Genomic DNA, 21,432 nt, shown 5'->3' on the forward strand with positions numbered 1-21,432 from the left:
TGCAGTCCTGACATAACTATTCGCTTAAACATAATTTTTCAAGATTTTTCACCACTTCAGATTACTGTGAATTAAAATTTTAAATTGCTTGTTCAGTGATGTTTTCTCCTATTGTACCACAGTATTCTTATCCTTGAGACCTGGATGATGTAATTTTAGCACTGTAAAGGGTAAATCACTGTAAGGAAAAAGATATTTTTAAATATACTCATAATGGGAAAAAATGGAGTTGTAAGGCAGTACAGATATGGGGGAAACTTTAATTCGAGTTGGAATGCTAATTAGTGTCTCCAAACATCCCCTCCATTCAGCCACTAGCCTTAAAAAACAGGATGGTATCTATACTGAAAATTAATTTAAAGAAATTATATGAACTTTATATCACCTTAGGCCAAAATAGACTACTGTGTATTCTAGTCTGAACTCCAATGTGTGACAGGGCAATTAAGCAATTCAACCAGCCCATCCTCAGTTTAAGTCAATAAATTAACATAAAAAAAAGCTGCTTAATTAACAGCTAACTTATGCTTGGCTGCAGCACAAATTCTTTAAAAATGTCTGCTGATGACTGGATATTGTATATATTTATCAACAAATACATGGCCACCTTCCCTCTTGGAAGATTATTCCAATGGATAATCAGACCCACTAAATTGTGTGCTTCTTATTTCAGTTTGCATTTGTGCACATTCCTACACAGTATTCAAAGAAGACACAAGCAAGCCCTGCTCCTGCAGACTTGTGTTCAGCCAGCTCTGGAGTGGAAGTAGAGCTTCACTAGAGGCAAGATATATGATGAGGTTGCTATAATTTATTACCACAGAGATAAAAAACTGAATCTGGAGCCATCTCACACTAGGTGAGAAACAGCACAATTGAAATCTGCCTGCACAAGCCCATTTAGAGAAATGGGAAGGTTGCTATTCAGACTCAGATCTTCCTAAGGCTCTTGAAGAAGCTAATTGTAAGGAATTTGTGTGCAAATAGGAAGAGCAGTTTATTTTCACTCCAACATGAGCCAAAAGGGGGAACAAAGGTCCCCCTTCTCTATGAGTTGTTTGACCAGTGGTGATGAGCTACTGGCACTGGCTCAAGTTTGCTGTAAACAAAGATCCTCTCTGGCACCAATTACAATGCACTGCAATGTTTTTAAAAACCAATTTGGCACCAGATACCGAAGAAAGTTTTCTCTATCAGTCTGTTAGATCACTACAAGCCTTTAAGGCTTTGGACCAATTCTCAATTATGAGTAAGGTTTTATTCCAAATATGGTGTCAAGGGGAATGAGCTCTTAGGGAAAGCAAAGGTTAAGTGGAATGTGCCTACAAAGCTTTGGCTTTACACAAGGTTTCAAGTGCTTATATGGCTCTGATTCTCTGTAAACACTGATACTCACATTTCATTCTCCCTCATTCTTGCTACTTCGTAGTGTTAGGACACTCTTCACATAGAAACAAGACATCCAAGTAACTGTTCCAAAAACTTAGAGCATTATGTGTTAAATACTCTAAGCAAAAATATAATACATTCTGCATGTATTAAATGAGACAAACAAAGAGCAAAATAAGCAAAAGAAACATTAGTTGACAAATAGAGAAGTGAGAGTTTTTCCCTGTCCAAGGTGACTTGAAAGATTTTTGCCACAGTTGAGAGCTCAACCCAAATGTCTGGATTTCCCCACCAAAACAAGAATGACAGTAGCAGTATTTTTCCCTGAAGGCTTTTCCCCCCAGTTTTAGGTATTTTTTTTAGTGTATATGAAAATTGGTGAGGATAAAATGTGTTTAAAATAATTTTATAGAGATTTATATGAATGGCCATTAGCTTACATGAAAAAGCTATAATCTATCTACCTTTCAGAGTGTTGCAGTGTGCTTGAAAGCTGAAGAGAATTGAACCTGAAGAAAACATGTAGTCTATTAAATACAGATTTATAGAAGGCATACCTCATATGTATCACAAGTTAAGTTTTTTGGAAATGTTGGGTTACTTTGGCAGTCAACAGGTCTCAATGCAAAAGCATTTTATGTCCACTCAGCATTTAGTTGTTTTTATTTGGGAAAACTACTAATAACTTCTAATATACTGGCTAGAACTGAATTATTTGGTCATTTTACAGCAAAAGGCATAAATCTCCAGTTGGGAATGGATTTCAGTTTGGAATTTTGAAAGCATATTCATATTCCAAATTGTTGAGAAAGGGGTGACTATGAATTAAAATATATAAACTGTTTTCTGAGTCACAGAAGATGAAGATCAACATGAATCTGCCCAAAACTTCATGAAACCTTTCTTTTGCAGATAGTGAGTTATCCTGATTACCAGAGAGAGAATAAAACCCAGGAACTTGCCTGCACTCATATAATTTCAGTGGATTATATACTTCACTTATATACTTCTAGTTTAGATTAATTAAGCTAAACTCTTCAGTCTAAAAGAAAAGGTCAAAGACTAACCAACATACAGTTAAAGACAGATTAATTAACAAGTTTGGTAATAATTAATCAACCAGTCTCTCAACTCCAGGAATTTTCTCTAATGTATCTTAGCAATTAAGGTTTCCTGTAACAGAAATCTCTCATTCCACACTTTTGATGATAGAGCTGTAAGATGATCATTCTTTCCCTAACAATCCCTGAATAAGATCTGCACTGAGTGAACACTGAGAAAAACAGAAAAAGCTCATGACATTTGTATTCAAGGGAACTAGGTCCCAGTGAGATCACATTTCTAAAACATGTCAGCCCAAGCTTCATTTATTTCATTTTCTCATCTTTTGCATAAAAAAAAGGCAAGAAGAGTTTTCATCAAATTTGCCATGCTCTACATGGTTTCAGAGTAAATGGCTGATATTCCACTTAAAAACAAGAAGGGGAGCAATGAACTTAGAGTGTGTCCAGATGGGATGAGGGTGGTTGGACAGAAGCATGAAGTGCTCTATCTTTCATCTTTCCTAGCAGATTTACGGCCAAATGGGGAAGAAGAGAGTGGGGACAAAACGCTTATTTTATAGAAACAAATGTTATCTAAATATTTTCATATCCCTGAGCTCTAATACCTTGTCATAGGATATTGATAATTTGTATCAAAGTGAAAAGGAATTAACTTATATCTCACTGTTGAGAAACAAAGCTCAGTATGTAACTCTGCTACCTGACGAGTTAAATTCTGTTTTGTTTTTTTTTTAAATATAGATAAAATCTCAAATTGCCTCCCTGATTCGTATAGATTCATATCCCATATCAAGGATTGACAATCTTAAATGTTCATAAAAAGAATAAAGCATATCATATCTGTTCACAGTAGTGGAACATGCTAATTATGCTTGGAGATAAGCAAAGATACTTATGGTAAAGTTGGCCAGAGTGTTGACATAACAATAGTAATATTCACTTTTAGCAAAGAGGCAGAAAGAAAAGAATTTTAAACATCAGTGATCAGTTCAGTATAAACATCAACAAAAGTATTTCTCCCAAGGGACTTCATTTAATTTTACTCAATTTTTATTCTACTTATTAATTTTCAAATAAATGAAAATATATCAAAACACATTGGAAAAATTTAAAGAAGTAGATAAGGTAAACTCTGAAATATTTCAAGAAATCGTTTATCTGGATTCAAAATGGTTGAACAATGGAACAACTCTCCTGCCAGCTTCCCTTGCTACTGTGTATTTCCAATTCTAGCTTCCAAGGGCAGAAGTGAGTAAGGAATCCAAGGCTCACATCAGCTCAGACTCCAGTCTCTCCACTTGAGTTGTCAGTTTGCCAATCACTTGTGGTTTCTGCAATGTACTGAGTTGTCTGGTGGGATTATGACTTAACCCACCTTTCTCCCACAGACCACTAAGTAGCCTTCAAGTGCCACTTTCAGTCATTACCTAATAGAGCCTCTGGCTCAAACCTGTGCAAAATCCAATTTCTAAAGAAGGTTAAAAAATTATTGAAAATTTCTTATAGTTGACATGCTAATTTTTTTCCCTTAACATTTTTTTTTTTAAACTCCCCAAAAATACCAGGGAGATTTTATTCCTCAATAATATAGTGGAGATACAGAAATGATATGTCTACAAATGTGAGGTGCTCTAAACATCTCTAATCATGATGAAATTCAGTGGGAAATAGTTATATGACCCCAGGTCTCTTCATCCAGAGTGAGCCTTATGGGTGAAGGGGGGTGGGGGGGAAGTCAATTAGTATATTTTTCATAAATATAAATATGGCCTTAGAGTTTGTGCACAAAACACCTACAAAAACACTATTATTGCCTCAGTCATGCAAGTTCTAATATCCTGTGTTGTGACATGAAGTGACCAATATATATATATAAAAAATATCAATAAATATATATATCTGGGTTTTTACTCCACCTCTCGGTAGTTGTCGCTGATTCGATCCAAACTGAGGGAATACAAGAGGTCTCTTCCTCCCACGAACAGCCGCTCCTGATACTCATCCAGCAGCATTACGTGGAGTCCAAGATATCCAAACGGGCTACGAAAAACTGACGTCCTGTTTAAATCCCAGAGCTCTGAAACACAATCAGAGTGTTCGTGATAAATACCAAAGAGCTTAGCTTTCGTGGCTTCATTTTCATATCCTCCTAGGGAACTGGGCGAGAAGTTGCAGGACGTTAAAATGCTAATCATATAATCTTTGAGTAAGAAAGAGACACGAAACGCCTGGGAACAATTTCCAAACTAAGCCAGTTCTCCAGGAGGTTTGTCTCTGAGTCTTTGCACCATAATCTTTATGCCTAAAATACGAGATGGGGAGGGATGAAAATTAGTTTTCTCATGGATATTTTCTGAAAAGGAAAAAGTACTTAGAACAATAACTGCAAATGGAGAAAAAAATGAATGAAATGATGGAAATTGGAAAAAAAATACTGAATATCGTGTCTTTGTCTTTCAGGTACGTCAAACTCCAGATTTTCAGTGTACATACTATTTTTACCTGGGTTTGTATTTTTAGGAGGATGGCATTGTGGATTTTAAGCCTCACACTATCCTCACTCAGTTCACTGAATGTATTGCCTCTAAATTCTAAATATTAAAACAGTATGATATCTGTGAAATGCATATGAATAATTTTCCAACTCTGATTTTGTCAAGAAATGCACTGACTTGATATGGGAATCTGAGGCTTAGCTGTACATGATCCAGGCTAAAGCCAGTTCCACTGAGAAAAGAAAATTCATTCTGGGTAATGTTGCAGAAACTTGGATTCAGGCCTCAGGAAGCAAGAAAGAGGCAAAGCATGGAGATCTTTCTGCACTGTGGTGCAGAGCACAACCTGGCTTGCAGGAGGTCAGAGAGGCTGAAAATCATTTTGCTGTTGAGAAGCCTCAAAAGGAGTCAATTGAGACAGTACCCTCAGACTCTGTCCAAAAGGACAGAGCTTGGACTGGGGGAAAGCAGTTATGCTCTTATGTCTGTACTGTGGCAAATTCTTTTATTTTGAAGAAATCATTCTTGGCCAAAGTAATTAAATATGCTCATCCTCACAGCTTTCCATAAGCATAATTTTTTCAATTGTTTGGTTGTGGTCCTGAAGCCGATGTTGGAAGAAGTGGGATTGTTCCTGAGCTAGAGAAGACAAAAAAGACCCCATCCAGTTTGGAGGCTCCTGTTCACATGCCACACCAGCAGTTATGTTCATTTGTCCATGCTGCATGTTGACAGCAACACAGAAACCACAACTGATGTTCTGTAAGCAAGAAATTTAATGCTTGAAATGAGTATTAATTTAATCCAACAAATTGACACCATTCCTATTAATTTTAAAATATTAAGTATATTGTGTAAGTGATCCTGTAAGTAATTTTGTGATATGTAAGTGATATTTTGTAAGTGGTTTTAGTAATAGGATAAATATGCTTTGCTCCATTTACTAGGTAGGCTGACTTCAGGTTAGCCTCTGCCTTTCAGAGGCTAAAAGTAACTAGTTTCTGAAAGCTGTTTCCTTAGATGATAAAATTTACATCAAAGGAGTTGTAGTAAAAATTCAGCCTCACATATTTCACTCTTTCTCGAGTGATCTTCAAGCAGAATCTATTAAGTAGTTGTACCAGTGTGTGGCTGGCCTCACTTAACAAATGGAAAACTAAGTCACAGAGAGGAACATCATGGTGAAGAGAACAAGAGACGTTTTTGTCTAAGCATTGCATACTAACCAGTGGATAGATGCACATTTTTTGACAGTGATACACTCAGCACACAGCTGCACAGCAATGTGGAAATGACACTTTCAAAGCCTGCTGTCGCCAAGCAAATGAGCAGATTGCTGTTTTGGAAGAACATCACTTGTTTCTGAACAGATTAGAAATTAAATGAAAGCAGAGATAGAAATACACTTTTGGTCCTAAATAAAGCCACTTTTTATTTGCAAGAATATAAATCATTCAATATATTTTAATTTTTAATCGGTCTCAGAGTGAAAAGAATTGCATTTTAAATTCTAATTATATACAAGCAACAAAAGGTTACTGTGGTGGCTTCCCTGATTTATTTTCATGTTGTCCTGAAGGCAAATTGTTTGTAAATGAGACAATATTTCTTTATGTAGATCAGAGATATGACTCATGTGTTCTCATAATGGTGAACAATTCTCTACATAAACTGATAACTGCTCACATAAGACTCAGTCCTGCAAAGCACACCTGTGAATCTTATTGTCTGAAATGGAAGCTGAGAATGATAAATGTCTTTCAAGACTGAACTTGTAAAGAGAGATGTTCCTAAGACTACATCCAGCAAACTACACAGACAGGGGGTTGCTGTGGGGGTAGAGACAAGAACAGAAATGAACCCAACATCTGAAAGGGCTGGAAAACAACAAGCAGTCGGGTTTGGAGAGTGATTTTGTAATTAATCACAAATGACCTTAAAGATAATCTGCTTCCAACCCTCTTGCCATAGTTTCTCCAAGACCAGGTTTCTCCAAGCCCTGTCCAACCCGGCCTTGAACACTTCCAGGGATGGGGCACCCATCTTCTCTGGATGCCCTGTGCCAGTGTCTCAACACCCTCACAGTAAAACATTTGTAACAACTGATCTCAGCCTGTGCTCTTACAGTTCAGAGCCATTAAATTGTAATGTCTAATGGCTTGTTCTATCACCACCTGCCTTGTGAAAGGTTCCTCTGCAGCTCTCTTGTAGCCCCTTTAGATACTGAAAGTGCTATAAGGTCTTCCAAAAGTTTTCTCTTCTCCAGGCTGAACAGTCCCAGCTCTCTCAGCCTGTCTTTATACTAGAGGTGCTCCAGTCCTCTGATCATCTCTGTGGCTTCCTCTGGACTTGCTCCAAACAGGTCCATGCCCTTCTTGTGTGGGGGCTCCAGAGCTGGACACACAAATCACTGCACTTGGCAGTGCTGAGTTCCACTTGGTCATTGAAATCACAACACAAACAACTTTTTGTGTTCAAAGTTTTAAGCAAATTTCCCCAAAATCTACCTTGAAGAATCTTATGCTCACAAGGCTCACCTAGTAAATACAGATTCCTTGAGGAGTCAAGAGTTGCACTCCTGGTCATGCTGATACCATTTAATTAAAAAAATCAATTTCTAGACAATGTCTAATCTTAAACATAATCCAAAAAAAAGGTTGTTCCTCTACCTAATACTAGGATTTAATGTCCACATTTATGCTGGGTACATCTAGCACACTTGCAAGATCAGGTGCAAGTGCAATTTTCTTCAGCAACTTGGCCAGAGAAAATACAGTGCTACCAAACATTTTTTAAATATTCTAATGGCTAAATCGGTCACCTGAGGAATAACAGACATGAGGTCAATTTCCTTTTCTAAATGGATTGAAACTCAGATTTTTCTCCTTCTGTAAAGAGGTCTAATCATAAGTAATTAGCTACTAGATTGGTAAGGAAGGATGGATGCTTTCTCATTTTCTTGTTGAAACTGTGCAAAAAAAATATTCAAATATTTAATATTCAACAAACTATAAAAACCGTTCCAGACAATGAGCTAGAAATCCTCGGCTTCTCCTTCACGTGTGAGTGACTAAGGGTTTCACTTGAGCAGAACCCTTCCTTTTACTGAGTTTCTATAGATTTCTGTGACAAAAAAAAAAAAAACAAAAAAACCCCAACAAAACAAACAAAAACCAAAACTTTTTTTGCAAAGATCTTGCATAAGGAAGCAAAAAGCCAGAGACACAGAGGATAAATTGATGAATTATTCAGGGTGAATATATTGCTAGTATTCAGCACACAGAAAAAAAAAAAAAAGAAAAGGACTCTTATCTTTTGGTAAAAACAAATCTTCTGGAGTACTGATCCATAAATTTGAGAAAATGTTATCTTTTGTGCTATAGTGCTTTGCCATTTTAGTCTAAAGACTCAAGACTATAACTATACTCACACCATTGCAGTACAAACAGCTTTTTACTCAACAAAGGAACGACTGCTTCAATATTTACAGACTCCTATATGGCACTTCACTATACCTGTGAAAGCTTTAAAGCAAGTCTGGACTGCTGAATGACATGTCACAATAGAACAAATCTTATTTCTTTCTGTTTTAAAAGCTGGGAACAAACCTGATAGTTTGCTATCTGTCTGACAGAGCTTGCTGGCAAATATTCAAACTGATCTTGCTTAACACACTATCTCTTAATGCAGATTTACTTTGGTGAACATATTCATACTGTATCCTATTTGTCAAAATGGATTCTATTAAACATTAGTCTAACAATGTTAATTATATTCTTAATAGGCAATTTCTTGGATATTTTAATGAGCCGTATATGATTCTAACTTCTAAGATTATTTTAGAACAGTCGTTTCTTCCATTAGAAAAAAAAGTAATTCTATTTTTATTTCAATATTTTTAAAATATAAATGATTGATAAATATGCTTAGAAAATTAAATGCAAAAATCTCAATGCCGCTCCACAGCAACCAGAGTATAGTGACTTTTCATTTATAACACATTCTCAGAATTTATGCATATTTTGAGTAATATATAACTTTGGACCTTGAATATAGACAAATATCACTGCAAATGTTTAATCTTTTTTATTTTGCTCAGGAAGTGACAAAGCTGCTGTTGCTGTGCTCTGCTCTTCGTAGCATTACATCACCACAACTGCACAAATCTGTTGCCTTTGCCCTTTTTTGCCCTCATAAAAATCTTTGGCTCCCCTTTTAAATTCTTCAGAAATATACTCTCACCTCCCACACTACTTCATGCTGCAGATCATTCTTCTGGCAAAGATGTTTTCCAGATGCAAGGCACTGACAAATGAGTCCACATAAGGTAGATGTTTAGTGCTGCTTTACAGGGAGAGTTAATGACTGGGGTTACCTTCTGTCCCCATCAATAATGTAAAAGGCCACTGAAATAAAGTCTAGGTAATGTGAGCACCTGAATGACATCTTATGGCATAGTCCTGGAATACACATAGTGCAGTGGGACAAGTTTTACAAGAGCTTTGTGAACCCTATGTAATTTTAATTAATATAGCTTTTTGCTATATTGCTGACAAGTGATAAAATCTGCTTACATTTGACAAGAAAGAGACAAAAACAAAAATGAGGAATAAAAAAAGAGACATTGAGGAGAGCCTGAAATATCTGTGACACAGTTTATGAACTACAGGTCAATATATGTATCTTCTGTTTTAAAACACTGGTACTTTAAGGGAAATGTTTATTTGAGGGTACTCTAAAGACTCATCCATCACAAGGACAAAAATAGAAACTTACAAGTGTTTGAATCTTTTTGACAAGGTTAAGACCTCTAACTGGTAATATTCCATATAAAATTAGTAGCAGGAGGCAGAAGATTTCTTCCCGGGGGAAAAAAAATAGTAAAATTCACCTAAACCCCCCAATTCTGCTGAATGTGAGATTAACGATTTTTACTTTACTTTACTTACAGTCCTCAGTAAAATATAAGCCTGTAAAAATAATTGTAGAGTCATGATAGCGTTTTTCAGGTAATGGAAAGCTACATTAACTCAGGTCAAACAGCAAGGAACTGAACTGGTTGGAAAGTAGAAAAGGGGACAGTGTTAACTGGCCAGAGGCAGCCAAAGTAAATCCTCCTGCATGAGATTTGGTAGCAAAATCTGAGCTAAGAACTGTAATAGCAGAATTAATTGCAAATAGTAAACTAACTGAAAAATCCAGAGTAGTTGAAATGCTGAAAGATATCACTAAAATTTTAAAATACTGTTCCTAAGACACTTTAGTGTTTTATTGGGAGAAGATGAATCAGTAGGAGATAGGTTTAAAGTCTGTGAGGGAGACTGAAGTATGAGCTTTTGCTGCTTGAGCTGAGGTTTTATCTATGTGGCTGCCAGGCAGATGCCTCAGAAACTTGGCAGGGTAGGAGACAGAAAGCAAACTCCAGTAACAACAACCAAAACCCATTAGTCCATAACTACGTTCATATGATTCAACCTCTGCTCTTAACAGCAGGTGAGTTTGGCTGTCGAGCTTTATTTGGAGAATGTAATTGGCTTCATGAAGGGAGCCGGTGCAGCAAAGCCCATGAATAATTTTGCTTATTTGGTTCTCTTCCTCTAAATGTTCTGGATTTAGTGATGAAGCTTAAATTATAGTCAGAACTTCAAACAAAATCTTTCCCTGTCAGTGTGTCCAAATTACAGAGGAAAAAGTTTCTGAAATTAAAAGGTACAGTTTGGGGAGACAAGAATAGTTTCAAATCTGCATGCAAGACAAAACATTATTTGGACTTTTTCTCCTCCTAAGAATATTGGAATAACCTAAATCTGGAACATTAAATAAATCTTAGGAAATATTTTTATTTCTTCTAATTCTACTCAGATAATGATGGAAAATAGTCTATGCAGCTTTAAAGTCCTTAACACAGCTAATCATGATAGCTCATCCTAATCCTTGATATTTCCATTTCAAACTATTAGATGTCACATATATACTGTAATATATGTATATTTGGTCACATCTAGAAAATAGTTTTTCTTCCCTGATAGTAAAATAGCATATTCAGTTATTAGCACTGCAGCTGGTTTGATTTTAGTCATTAAACAACAGAAATAAAACCATTACAAGAAGGGTTTATAGTGTTGGTATATTACATAACAGTAAAAAACACGTATGCTTACACAGTATTTTACAATATTTTTAGTTTTTGGTGGAAATTTCTATGGTGTGTATCAGCTTAAGGATAATCAGACACCATCTTCGTACAAGCTGGGTTTACAGCAATTTTAAGATACATTTCTAGAATTACATGCTGGTCCAATAAAAAAAATCTGATATGCAATTTAATGTTACTAATACTTGAAAAGAAATTAAATTCACTGTAATAAAAACTTGGTATTTTTGGGTTTTAATCATACCTGCCTAGAAATTATGGATGATTTAAAGATTGTTTTAGAAGAAAACCTCTTCATAAGTCAAATGAAAGCAGTTACAGAACCTGCTAAATAATCATGTATGTTGAAGTGGTATTTGTTTTCTGACACTAACACATTTGACCCTACCCAATTTATGGATCCTGCTGGCTTTTATTATGGCAGTAAGATAGTTTGGTTTCTCATAGAAGGCCTAATCCAGAGCTCATCTGCCATCTTCCCTAATTAAGTTCATTAATTCTGACCTAGGTAATCACAGCACCAATATAGATTAAATAGATGTGTAACAGTATAGGCAAAATAGTTTTCGTTCTGTATTTTATCTGAACCTGAGAAACAACAGACAAAAAACCCAACTCTGAATGAGAAGGAATTTTCGTCTTTTCAATGTTAAACTACTATATAAATGATGTCTGCCATTCATTATACTTTTAATGATAATATTTAATTTTCAACACTAATAACAATTTCAAATATTTTAAATTAAGCTTACTATATTTTTTCCATATCTATTTCCAGTTAGAGGGCTTTTGCTTACAGAGTGGTGAAGAATTTTTGTCTTTTAATCCATTTCAGTATTAGATTTTGGCACTCATTAAAAAAAAATTGCTATGGTAAATTGATGTACTCATTACACCTTTATCAAATTATCATTGTTATTCTTATTATTATTGTTATAATTATTATTATTACTCTATTATCCAAAATTATTTAGCTTACCAGTGGGGTTTATTTTGGAAAAGGTACATATATCCCCAAAATGCTATCTGAAAACACAGATCAGAAACGTGGTTGTGATAGAAAATATCAAACAATTGCGTATTCAAAATGACATAACACTGTGGCTGTTATGGACTCCCAGGCCTCAGTGACTTGCATAATGTAGCTGCCTAAAAATTTCTAGCAGCTTCAAATCCTAATGATCCTTATTTTTAGTAAAGCAGTGTAGGATGTGATAATACACGATAATGTTCTCGATAATAAATATCTTCATCAATATTATAAATTTCTTTTTGAATGGTAGACTGTATGATGGAAAGCTTCAGAAATGTGTTTTTCTATTAGAACATTCCAGCAGAAATATAAATTTGAATTTTTTACTGTGCGATTATTCCAGTTTATCGAAGACACAAGCATCCATGAAATTGTCTTTGTGAACTTTATGCACTTCATCCAATGTACCTCTAAGGAAGCTAGCACAGAAAGAAATATCCTTTTAAAATTATACTCACAGAAGATGTTTTACATTATATTTAATATCTTAATAGTGTTAACAAGTGAAATAATCGATTTATAAAACTTGAGTTTTAGAAGATACATATGGTTCAAATAATCACAGACCTCTGCTGATGAAACACAGACAATCCAGTCTCTTGAGGATTTATTAAGGTGTACCAGTTACTACATGCTTATTACCACACCCGTATGGGAAGAGTAGAATTCTTCCTATGGAGAGATCCTGTGTTTTGACAGAAAGAGAATCTGGTGCTTTCATTTAAAATGAAGATGCCAAGAGTCAGGGGTTTATGCTATTTGAAATGGCTGTTAAAATTGAATTTCCCCTGTAAAAGATGGATTAAAAGGAGCTACCTCATGTGATTTTCAGCAGCATATGCTCTTGGGCAGGATGGCATGTGATTGACAGTGTATGTAAGGCTATCTGGAGTCATCAACAGGAAAAAAAACAGAATCGAGGAGAAAGGAGGCATTGTAAGAAAGGCAAAAGGCAGAGGAAAAATTGAAATGGAAATAACTAAAAAGATGAAAGGAAGTTTTCAAGGTTTTTTTTTCTTGTGAATAAATTACAGCACATGCAGAGTTCAAGACAATATTTCATAGGTGAGTTTAGAAAGACTTGCTACACCTCACACACTGAAATAAACTCAATTTTCCCTGAGCATAGAAGCTCTATAAACAGCGGTGAATAGACTTATCTACAAATAAACACTTTGTTAATCCAAAGTTTGCTCTTTTATTTGGCAGAATATCTTCTCTGGAACACTTTAATTCACAGAAAGGAGATGCCTTCAGCTGCTCCATCAGTGCCTTTGGAAGGTCTCCCTCATGTGAGTTAACTGGCAATAATATATTCATGATCTGACCCTGCTTTTCCTGATACAACTCAGATACTTTTGAATATAATGAAAACTGAATACATTAAAGATCTTTTAGTTGCCTTAATTTTTTTTATTGTGACACAGAACTTTATGAAAGAATTCTAGCTCTTATATTACAGGGTAGGATATGTCATATTCAGCTTCTGTTTTGTTCAAGGTCAGGTGTCTAGTTTAAGGTATTTATCCAACTGTCTTTTTTATCAGAACAAAAGAAAAAGGTATTCCCAAAAGGCATTTTAAAGTTCATTTATAAGAACATCCAATCAAACATCATCTGAAAATAGTAGTTTCTATAATCCAATTTTTAAGAATGTAATCTAAGTTTTAGATACCTAATGAACTGTAGATGAATTCCACTCCAAAATGCATTCTATAAATAAAGAAAGGTTGTATTTTATCAATGTTTGCCATTTTAATCACTGCAGTGATGTGCAACACATAGAAATAGCTATCTTTGTTGTCTCTTCTGTTTCTCCCTCAGTATGCCTAATTATCTGTAAAATGCTGGTTAAGTAAATGCCTTGGAAGAAAGAGACAGAAAAAAGCTTCATTTGAATAACTTAGGACATATTTGAAACCTTTCAGAATCAGTAATGCTTAGTAAATTTAACAGTCAAAACATTCTTCTGCCATTTGACTTTAAGCTGGTAGAACTCAACACAGTTGATCCTAAATAGTGTAACTGGAGAATTAAATCAATAATAGGCAGCTATTAATGGTCATGTAACTATTATGAATTGCATTATGGACTGTTGCATATTATCCTCAAACACATCCTTCATGGATAAGTCTACCCATCCTCCCTTTCTTTCCCCCCCCATACTATTCATTTGTTTCTGATGGATTTTGTAAAACAGAAAAATGATAGTGCTTGTTTAAAAGTTTATTGTACGTTGATATAAACATTATCTTTTCTCATGTCACATTTGATTATCTAAGAGTCATACAATAGACTGTACTGAATTTCAGCTGTTGTTTGTGCTCCTAAGGCTTTCAGATGCTTTTAGAAAAATACCCAATGATAACAAAACCCCGTCTTACATTGAAGAGAATTCTACATTAGAACAGAGAAAGTCTCCTGAAATTACAATTAAAATCTCTATATCCTCAGTTGATCTGATGGTAATCATAAATAATCTCCCATAAACCTCTCCCACTTCAAAATGGAACATTGTCTCAGTATGACTCTGTCCTAAATCATTTTACACAGGATGTAAAACACTATACACTTATGAGTGTTCCTTCATTAGCTCTTTCTTCACTGTAATTTAGAAATTCACCTTCATCTTGGTGCTTGGTTTAACACTGGGGCTTAATTTCAGATGTTTTGGGGTCAATCTGTTTTTTCTACTTACAGCTGGCTTTACAGAAGGTAGAACATGAGATAATTTAATTTATGTCCTTTATTTCTCACAAGGGCTACTGATGTTTAGAATTAACAGACATACTATAAGAATGAAGGATTGATACATCTGATTCATTTTTGTATACTGAAGAGTTGTGCAGAAATCCAGAGAAATCTAGGGATTAAATCATAGACATATAGAAAGTTTTGGGTTGGAAAGAACCTTCAAAGATCACTTACCATAACCCCCTGCCAGAGCCAGGGGCTGTCACTACTTCCATCAGCTTGGTGACATCCACAAAATTCCTGAGGATGGTTTTAATCTCACACTATATTGCTGTTAAAGATATTAAATTATACCAGGCCCAGGACAGCTCCTTGGGGAACACCACTCATTAATAGATTATGTACTGCTCAGAGCTGAAAAAATACACATCCCTGGACAGCTCTTTTCTTCAGGAATTTCCAATCTAACTGGAAGGCACAGCCAAAACAAAATTCAGAAAACTAAACCAAAATTAAACAATTTCCATCATGAAGATAGGGTAAAGGAAAAAATAATAATTTCAGTATTCACAAAATTCACCAGGGTTTGAATTTAGCTCTACATGATTTGCACTGATTGCTCAGCAAGTCTGCATAGAACTGCTGGACAGTTCATCTTTTGAATGCAAGTAAAATGGGTGACCCAAAGGTTACTGTCCTGAGATTTTGCACTCAGGAGAAAAGGGAGCCGAGCACACAAAAGACACTGGAACTGGGAAAGAACATTTTTCAGACTCTGAAAGAATTTGTAAATATTATGGAAAAGTTTTCCATCCCAAACTGGAATAAAAACTTCATATACAGAGCATTTTCAAACATCAAAAAATTCAGTTCTTTTTCCATAGATGGAATTATTTTGATAATTTTACCAATTTTATTTTGATTAATGCAGTCCTCTGTTTTTATAGTAAGTCAACTAGAATTTCAAAATTACATGTTCTTAAAACAAAATATAAGTCTTAATTTAAAACATGTAACTATCCCTTTTCGTTGCCAATATATTAATCAATGGGAAAAATTAAAATTACATAACTAAATTTACATAATTTCATAATGCTTCACAGAGGAAAAAAAACCACCAGAATCAAAAACCAAAACTAGAATCTGTACAGCTGGCAAAGAACTTCTGCACATCTTTAATGCACCCATTACTATGCCTTCTCCAAAAAGATGTAGCTTTAATAAAATTTAGCTATCTCCAGAAGCAATAGAACTTCTGAAAAAACTGCTATGTATTTTTCATAGTAGTGTGTAGAGATGGAAAGATGTAGAGAAAAATTAATATAGAAGACAAGACTCAGAATCCTTTTACAAAATTACAAGACAATTTCTCAATACCAACTTTTGAAATATGTTGGTTACATCTGAAATGATTGTCAATATAAATATGAAAAATGTGAAGATATTTTATTAGAACTACTGATCCCAAGTACTATATACTTAATCTCACAGCAATGTTTTTTCTTAGAATATAATAGAAAAAGAGATTTATATTCTGCACATTATTCACAGGCATGGGACTATCTGAGGACAAATGAATTTTGTAATACCTGCTGCATATTGCACTAGTATTTAGACATCAGGATACAATTCTCTATGCCTGACACTAGGAAAAACATGCAAAAAGAACATAATGAACGGTATGAAATAACTTGTCACAGAATAATATATTTATCAAACTGTCACAAGTAAGTACATTTAGGAATGAATAGGTCCAAAACATATATTATTTAACTGAGAACTATTTAACTGTTTCTATTATATGTCATAAATACTTTAGAGGAAAATGTTACACTTAAGTAGTTCTGTCATTATATAAACTTAACTAAAGGTCAAAGGAATTTTCTCTCTTTAAGGATTAAAGAATTGGGTCCTTTGTTGACCCTTGTAGGATATTATAAAATAGTGTCTGATCCAAAGGCAGTGGGACACATTTCTTTATAAAAAAAAAAAAAAAAGATGTGAAGTATAAAAAATACTCATACATGTAAATGAAAATTCAATGTATCTGGTTTGTTTCTGCTAGTGTAATTCACATAAATATCTATCTACACTGTTTCTGGTTTCAACAAGCTCCCTTGCAGAAGGATGTATTTCTCAATATAAACATCTCATCTGGCAGCCACTGAGAGACCATGCAGGCCATGATGTGTGTTATATGTATATCAAAAGAAACTCCCCAAAAAATGGTTTTCATTGCATCTTTTGCAATCTCATTCACTTTTCTGAATTGAGTATATGATAAGCATCAAACATCTCTATCCATTTTCCACTGCTGGAAGCAATGGAAGATGAAGTTGTTAAACCATAGCACTTCAACATATATTTGTTTTGGAAAAAAAAAAAAGAAAGGGAAAAGTAAACAGCAAATACTGCAAGGACAAGACAAGGCATTGTGGTGGGTAATTTAGCAATAAAGATACAAATAATGTAAAAGTCAGATCTATTAGTTTCAGAATAGTCTGCAAAGGCAAGCAGTGGAACTGCTAGTAGATGAGCCAATTAAAAAAAGATAGGAGGAAATAAGTGACAATCTGTTCTAGTTAGTAGCCACACACTAGTGGGGGAAAGGATTAGATGTCTTCCAGGTTATTTCCCCATCTTTATTTTTTATATTATAATTTACACTGAAGAACAAAGTTTGCTACAAGCACAGTATGTTGATACCAGATCAGTAGTTGGATGTGTCACATTTCAAAGTGAAATATTTCTATGCAACAGTAAAATAAAAAAAGAATATTTACATCCATTTCCTCGGAAAATATTCACCCAAGGAAAATATTCTGTAACCCACAGAATGTGTATTTTTGTGCATGTGTGCAGGTGTGTTTATATGTATATACAAAATGTTATTTTGCACAAAGCTCTCATGTTTTTAGGATTGCTCAGCATCTGAAAGCATTCTAATAAAGGTTCCAAAAATGCTAGCTAAAATGAGAATTTATTTATTCCAAAAGCAACCTTGGCTTTTTCTTTTTCCTGTTCAATTTTTTTTTTTAAAGTTAGTCTCAGTGATACCAGTACAAAAATAAAGCTCTACTCTAAAATTGTTAGTGGTTATTTATACCTACACATTCTACATGTCTAGCCTGGTGCTGCTATTAATGCCATTTGACAGTAACTATTTTTTCTGTGATTATCAGTTCTTTTGTCTGTGTCCATCATCATTATCTGAATGGCTTTCAAAATGCTAAACACCAATTGGAAACAATTACTTTTTCTTCCGTGTAGAATGTAGCACTTTGATGATTCATAGGTCAGACAATCAGTGGAATTTGCACTGCTTTCCTGGTTACTCTATTTAGAAGGTTTATAAAGATCAAAACAGAGGTTCTTTAGAAGGATTTATTTTCACTGTGTATCTGCTGGTGGTTTACTGATAAGGATTTACATGCACTGCCTTACTAAAGCAGGAATATGGATGCTGTCTGTGTTGAAAACTGGAGCTGTGGTGCTTGCATAGATGCCTTGATTTTGTCAAGGCAGATGTTGCTTCCACCAAGTCAGCTGCCCTTGTTCTTGCATTTATACCAAAAATATAAGCATCAGCACCTTAACACAAATTACGTGTCTTGAAATGCCATCCTCTGCTTCAAGTAAGTTGTACTAAAGACATCTAAGGAATCCCTTCATGTTAAATATTTACCTCCTTTCCACATTCTTTTGTTGGAGAGCTTTAAATGAAAAAAACAAGTAGGGCAAGTCTACAGAATATTAATGTAAATAGTCAGAAGTTCTATTACACAAGGGTTCTAGGAAATTTGGACTAATTTTTGCTTAACAACCTTCATTAGTTTTTCAATACAACCCAGTTTGGGCTTTTAGTCACAGAATTCAATACACTAAATTTCACATCAAGCTACAAACTCTATGAAGATACAGGTAATTTTTCTTGACCAAATCTTTTTTTTGGGGGGGAAAAATTAAAAAAAAAGAAAGAGAAATGTGTTTAGAGAATAGTGTAGCAAATCATGGAATGGATGGACTCAACATAGCTAATGATTCAATTTCAAATGTGCTCTAGTGTCTCCAGGCAAAAGACCATAGCAGCCAAAGAAGATAGAATGACCACTGTGCAAAAGGTAGCACCATAAATTGCTCAGTGACATTTCACTTATTGATACCTCTGTAGAATCCTGACCTTGATGCACCCTATTGCTGTTTCTGAATTATTTTTACAGTCTGCTGATCTAAATTACGGAAGGAATTAGCCAGTGTTAGGAACAAGATATGATGCTTGCTTCTTAAATCCAAAATACTTTTGATTTATAAAACAATTTTAAGCTGCATTTAAAAATACATCCAAACCTCTGCATCCAAACCTATTAGTAAATGTTTGCAGCCCTTTCTTTTATGACTGCAGAGAGCTGCAATGGTATTCCACTAATAGTGTAATTTTCAGATCAGATGGTCCAGATCCTCGTGTTTAGACTAAAGACTGCACGTTCAGTCTTCACAGAATTTGGCCTCTCCTTGCACATTAATCTTGTGTAATAAGTGACAGAAGCCTTCAAAACGTATTAACACAGGTGGACCTTTGGTGCTTATTTGCAGCCCTGTGGAATAAGTGTGCTTCAGGCTGTTTGTACAGGTCCAGTAGCAGGGTTAGAGCTTGGGAGTGATAAGGTTACCTAAACTGCAGCACAACTAAAGAAAGTCCAGCCATCCAAGAAAATCAAGGTAGATTTCTACATGTCACATTTAAAAGCTAAATATGTGTATTGCCTGAGGAATGCAATTGAGACAGCCAAGCCTGGTAGGAAAGAATGTTTTCAGAGCACTGTTTCAACAGGAGTATTTCTACTGGGAATAAATAAACTGCTGAACATGCCTCATTTTTTAATGCTCCACAGATGTAAACTGTATTTGATTCTATTGTCTATAATTTAATTTAATGCTTGGAATGTTGCAGCAATATACAGTAACTGATATGCCCTTTGATTGAGAAACAGCTAGACTAAAAAAGTTTATATTTTTTTCCTGCTCTATAGAGCCTTCTTTTTATAAAGAAAACGTTCATTTTAGCACGCATCTATATTATCCAATCTTTATTAGAAATGACATACAGAACTGAAAGCATGACAATGCCTGCTTTATGTCTTATTAATTGGAAAGCTCTTCTGTTCTAGTTGAATGGGATTTTTCTTTGTGCTGTTAATTGTGAACAGTATCTCAAACTAGTGGTTCAATAGAAGGATTGGCTGACTAGCACCATCATCTGTACTGTGAAATTCTTTTTGTGAAATGTTTTCCTCCAATTGTCTTTCACAAATCTTTATCCCCATTCCTGTTAAATACCTCTAATTGAATATTCAACTAAGTTTTCCATACAAGAAAAATTCAAAGCACTGAAGAAATATTCAAAAGTATTTTTCACTTTGAAGCATTTCTAGTCAGAGAATTAACAAATATTTCTATTAATTCATGGCACTACACTGTGACTCATGGTATAGTAGAATTTTGATGTTTTACTCCATATTATTTCAACGCTTTTCTAATGCATATAAATTAGAAAGATAGTTTATATTGTTTATATAGTTTATATTATATTACATACCAATACTTTGGTTTCTTTTCAAATCACCGTATTTCTGTTGTTTCACAGCTGCTCTTCAGACGCCAGGCTATCTACACTTTAACTTTTAGAAGGGGCTAGTGGAATAGTTATAATGCAAAAGTTCTTAAAATAAACATATTTTAACTGGTTATATATCTCTCTATTTTTATAACAATGGCTTAGTCATAGACACCTGAAGGATATCTTAATTTTTCCATAAAACTAGACCTCGACTATCAAGGTTAACTAGTGCTTAGTTACACTGTGCATTAGATTTTGTTCTCATTGTGAATTAATTTTGACATAAGCAACAGATTTTCTAAAATGATGATGAGTTATGTTCAAAGTTTGCTTCTGACAGAAGCAACTCGCATATGGGGCTGCATACATCTGGAAGCTGGTTGAAAGAAAGTACATTTAGTGGTTGTTTCCACCACTGACAGAAAGTGTGACAAGTGGGACTTGCATTTTAGTCCTGTTTATCACTTTTTAAAGTGGTAAATAGGTGAATAAACTCATCTATATACATCACGTTTTTTAGCACAAATCAGCTAATAGGAAATCCATGTCAAGGTCTAGGATTTGTATCAGTTTAATGCTGTAATAATATATTATAAAGAAGGAAATATGGTGGTGCTAGAGTGCTTATTTATTTGCTCATGCATAAAAATCAACCAAAATAGTATACTGATCATTTATTAGCATTATAAAACAATCTACTTCCTTTTGAAGAATTGGAGATTGTTGAAGGCTGAATCACTTGCTGATAAGAATACCTTCCAAATATAAATATTTGCATTCCTTGGGGGATATTCTTCTCCAGAGGAATGAGGAGCACTTTGCTTTGGCTTTATGCCTAACTACACACCTTTCATGTGTGACAATCTCAAAACTTGTAGAGCACATTGTACCTAGAGGTTAAGTGTGGCATCTTAAGGAGAGACCAATTTCAATTTAAAATGCAACAATGGCATTAAAATATGTGCTGCAATAGTCTCAGTAAGGTC

At 34.7% G+C, this 21,432-nt stretch overlaps 1 protein-coding gene across 1 annotated transcript in view; it reads right to left on the reverse strand.

The window, feature by feature from the left end:
• Positions 1-21,432, reverse strand: part of SEMA3E (semaphorin 3E) — a 129,529-nt gene that overhangs the window by 57,458 nt on the left and 50,639 nt on the right. The window contains exon 2 of the mRNA XM_014884319.2: positions 4,370-4,530. Coding sequence (XP_014739805.1) covers positions 4,370-4,530 — 161 coding nt within the window. The remainder of the gene's footprint in view (positions 1-4,369; positions 4,531-21,432) is intronic.

This window comes from Sturnus vulgaris, chromosome 5, assembly GCF_052056855.1.
Source record: "Sturnus vulgaris isolate bStuVul1 chromosome 5, bStuVul1.hap1, whole genome shotgun sequence".
Classification (NCBI taxonomy): domain Eukaryota; kingdom Metazoa; phylum Chordata; class Aves; order Passeriformes; family Sturnidae; genus Sturnus; species Sturnus vulgaris.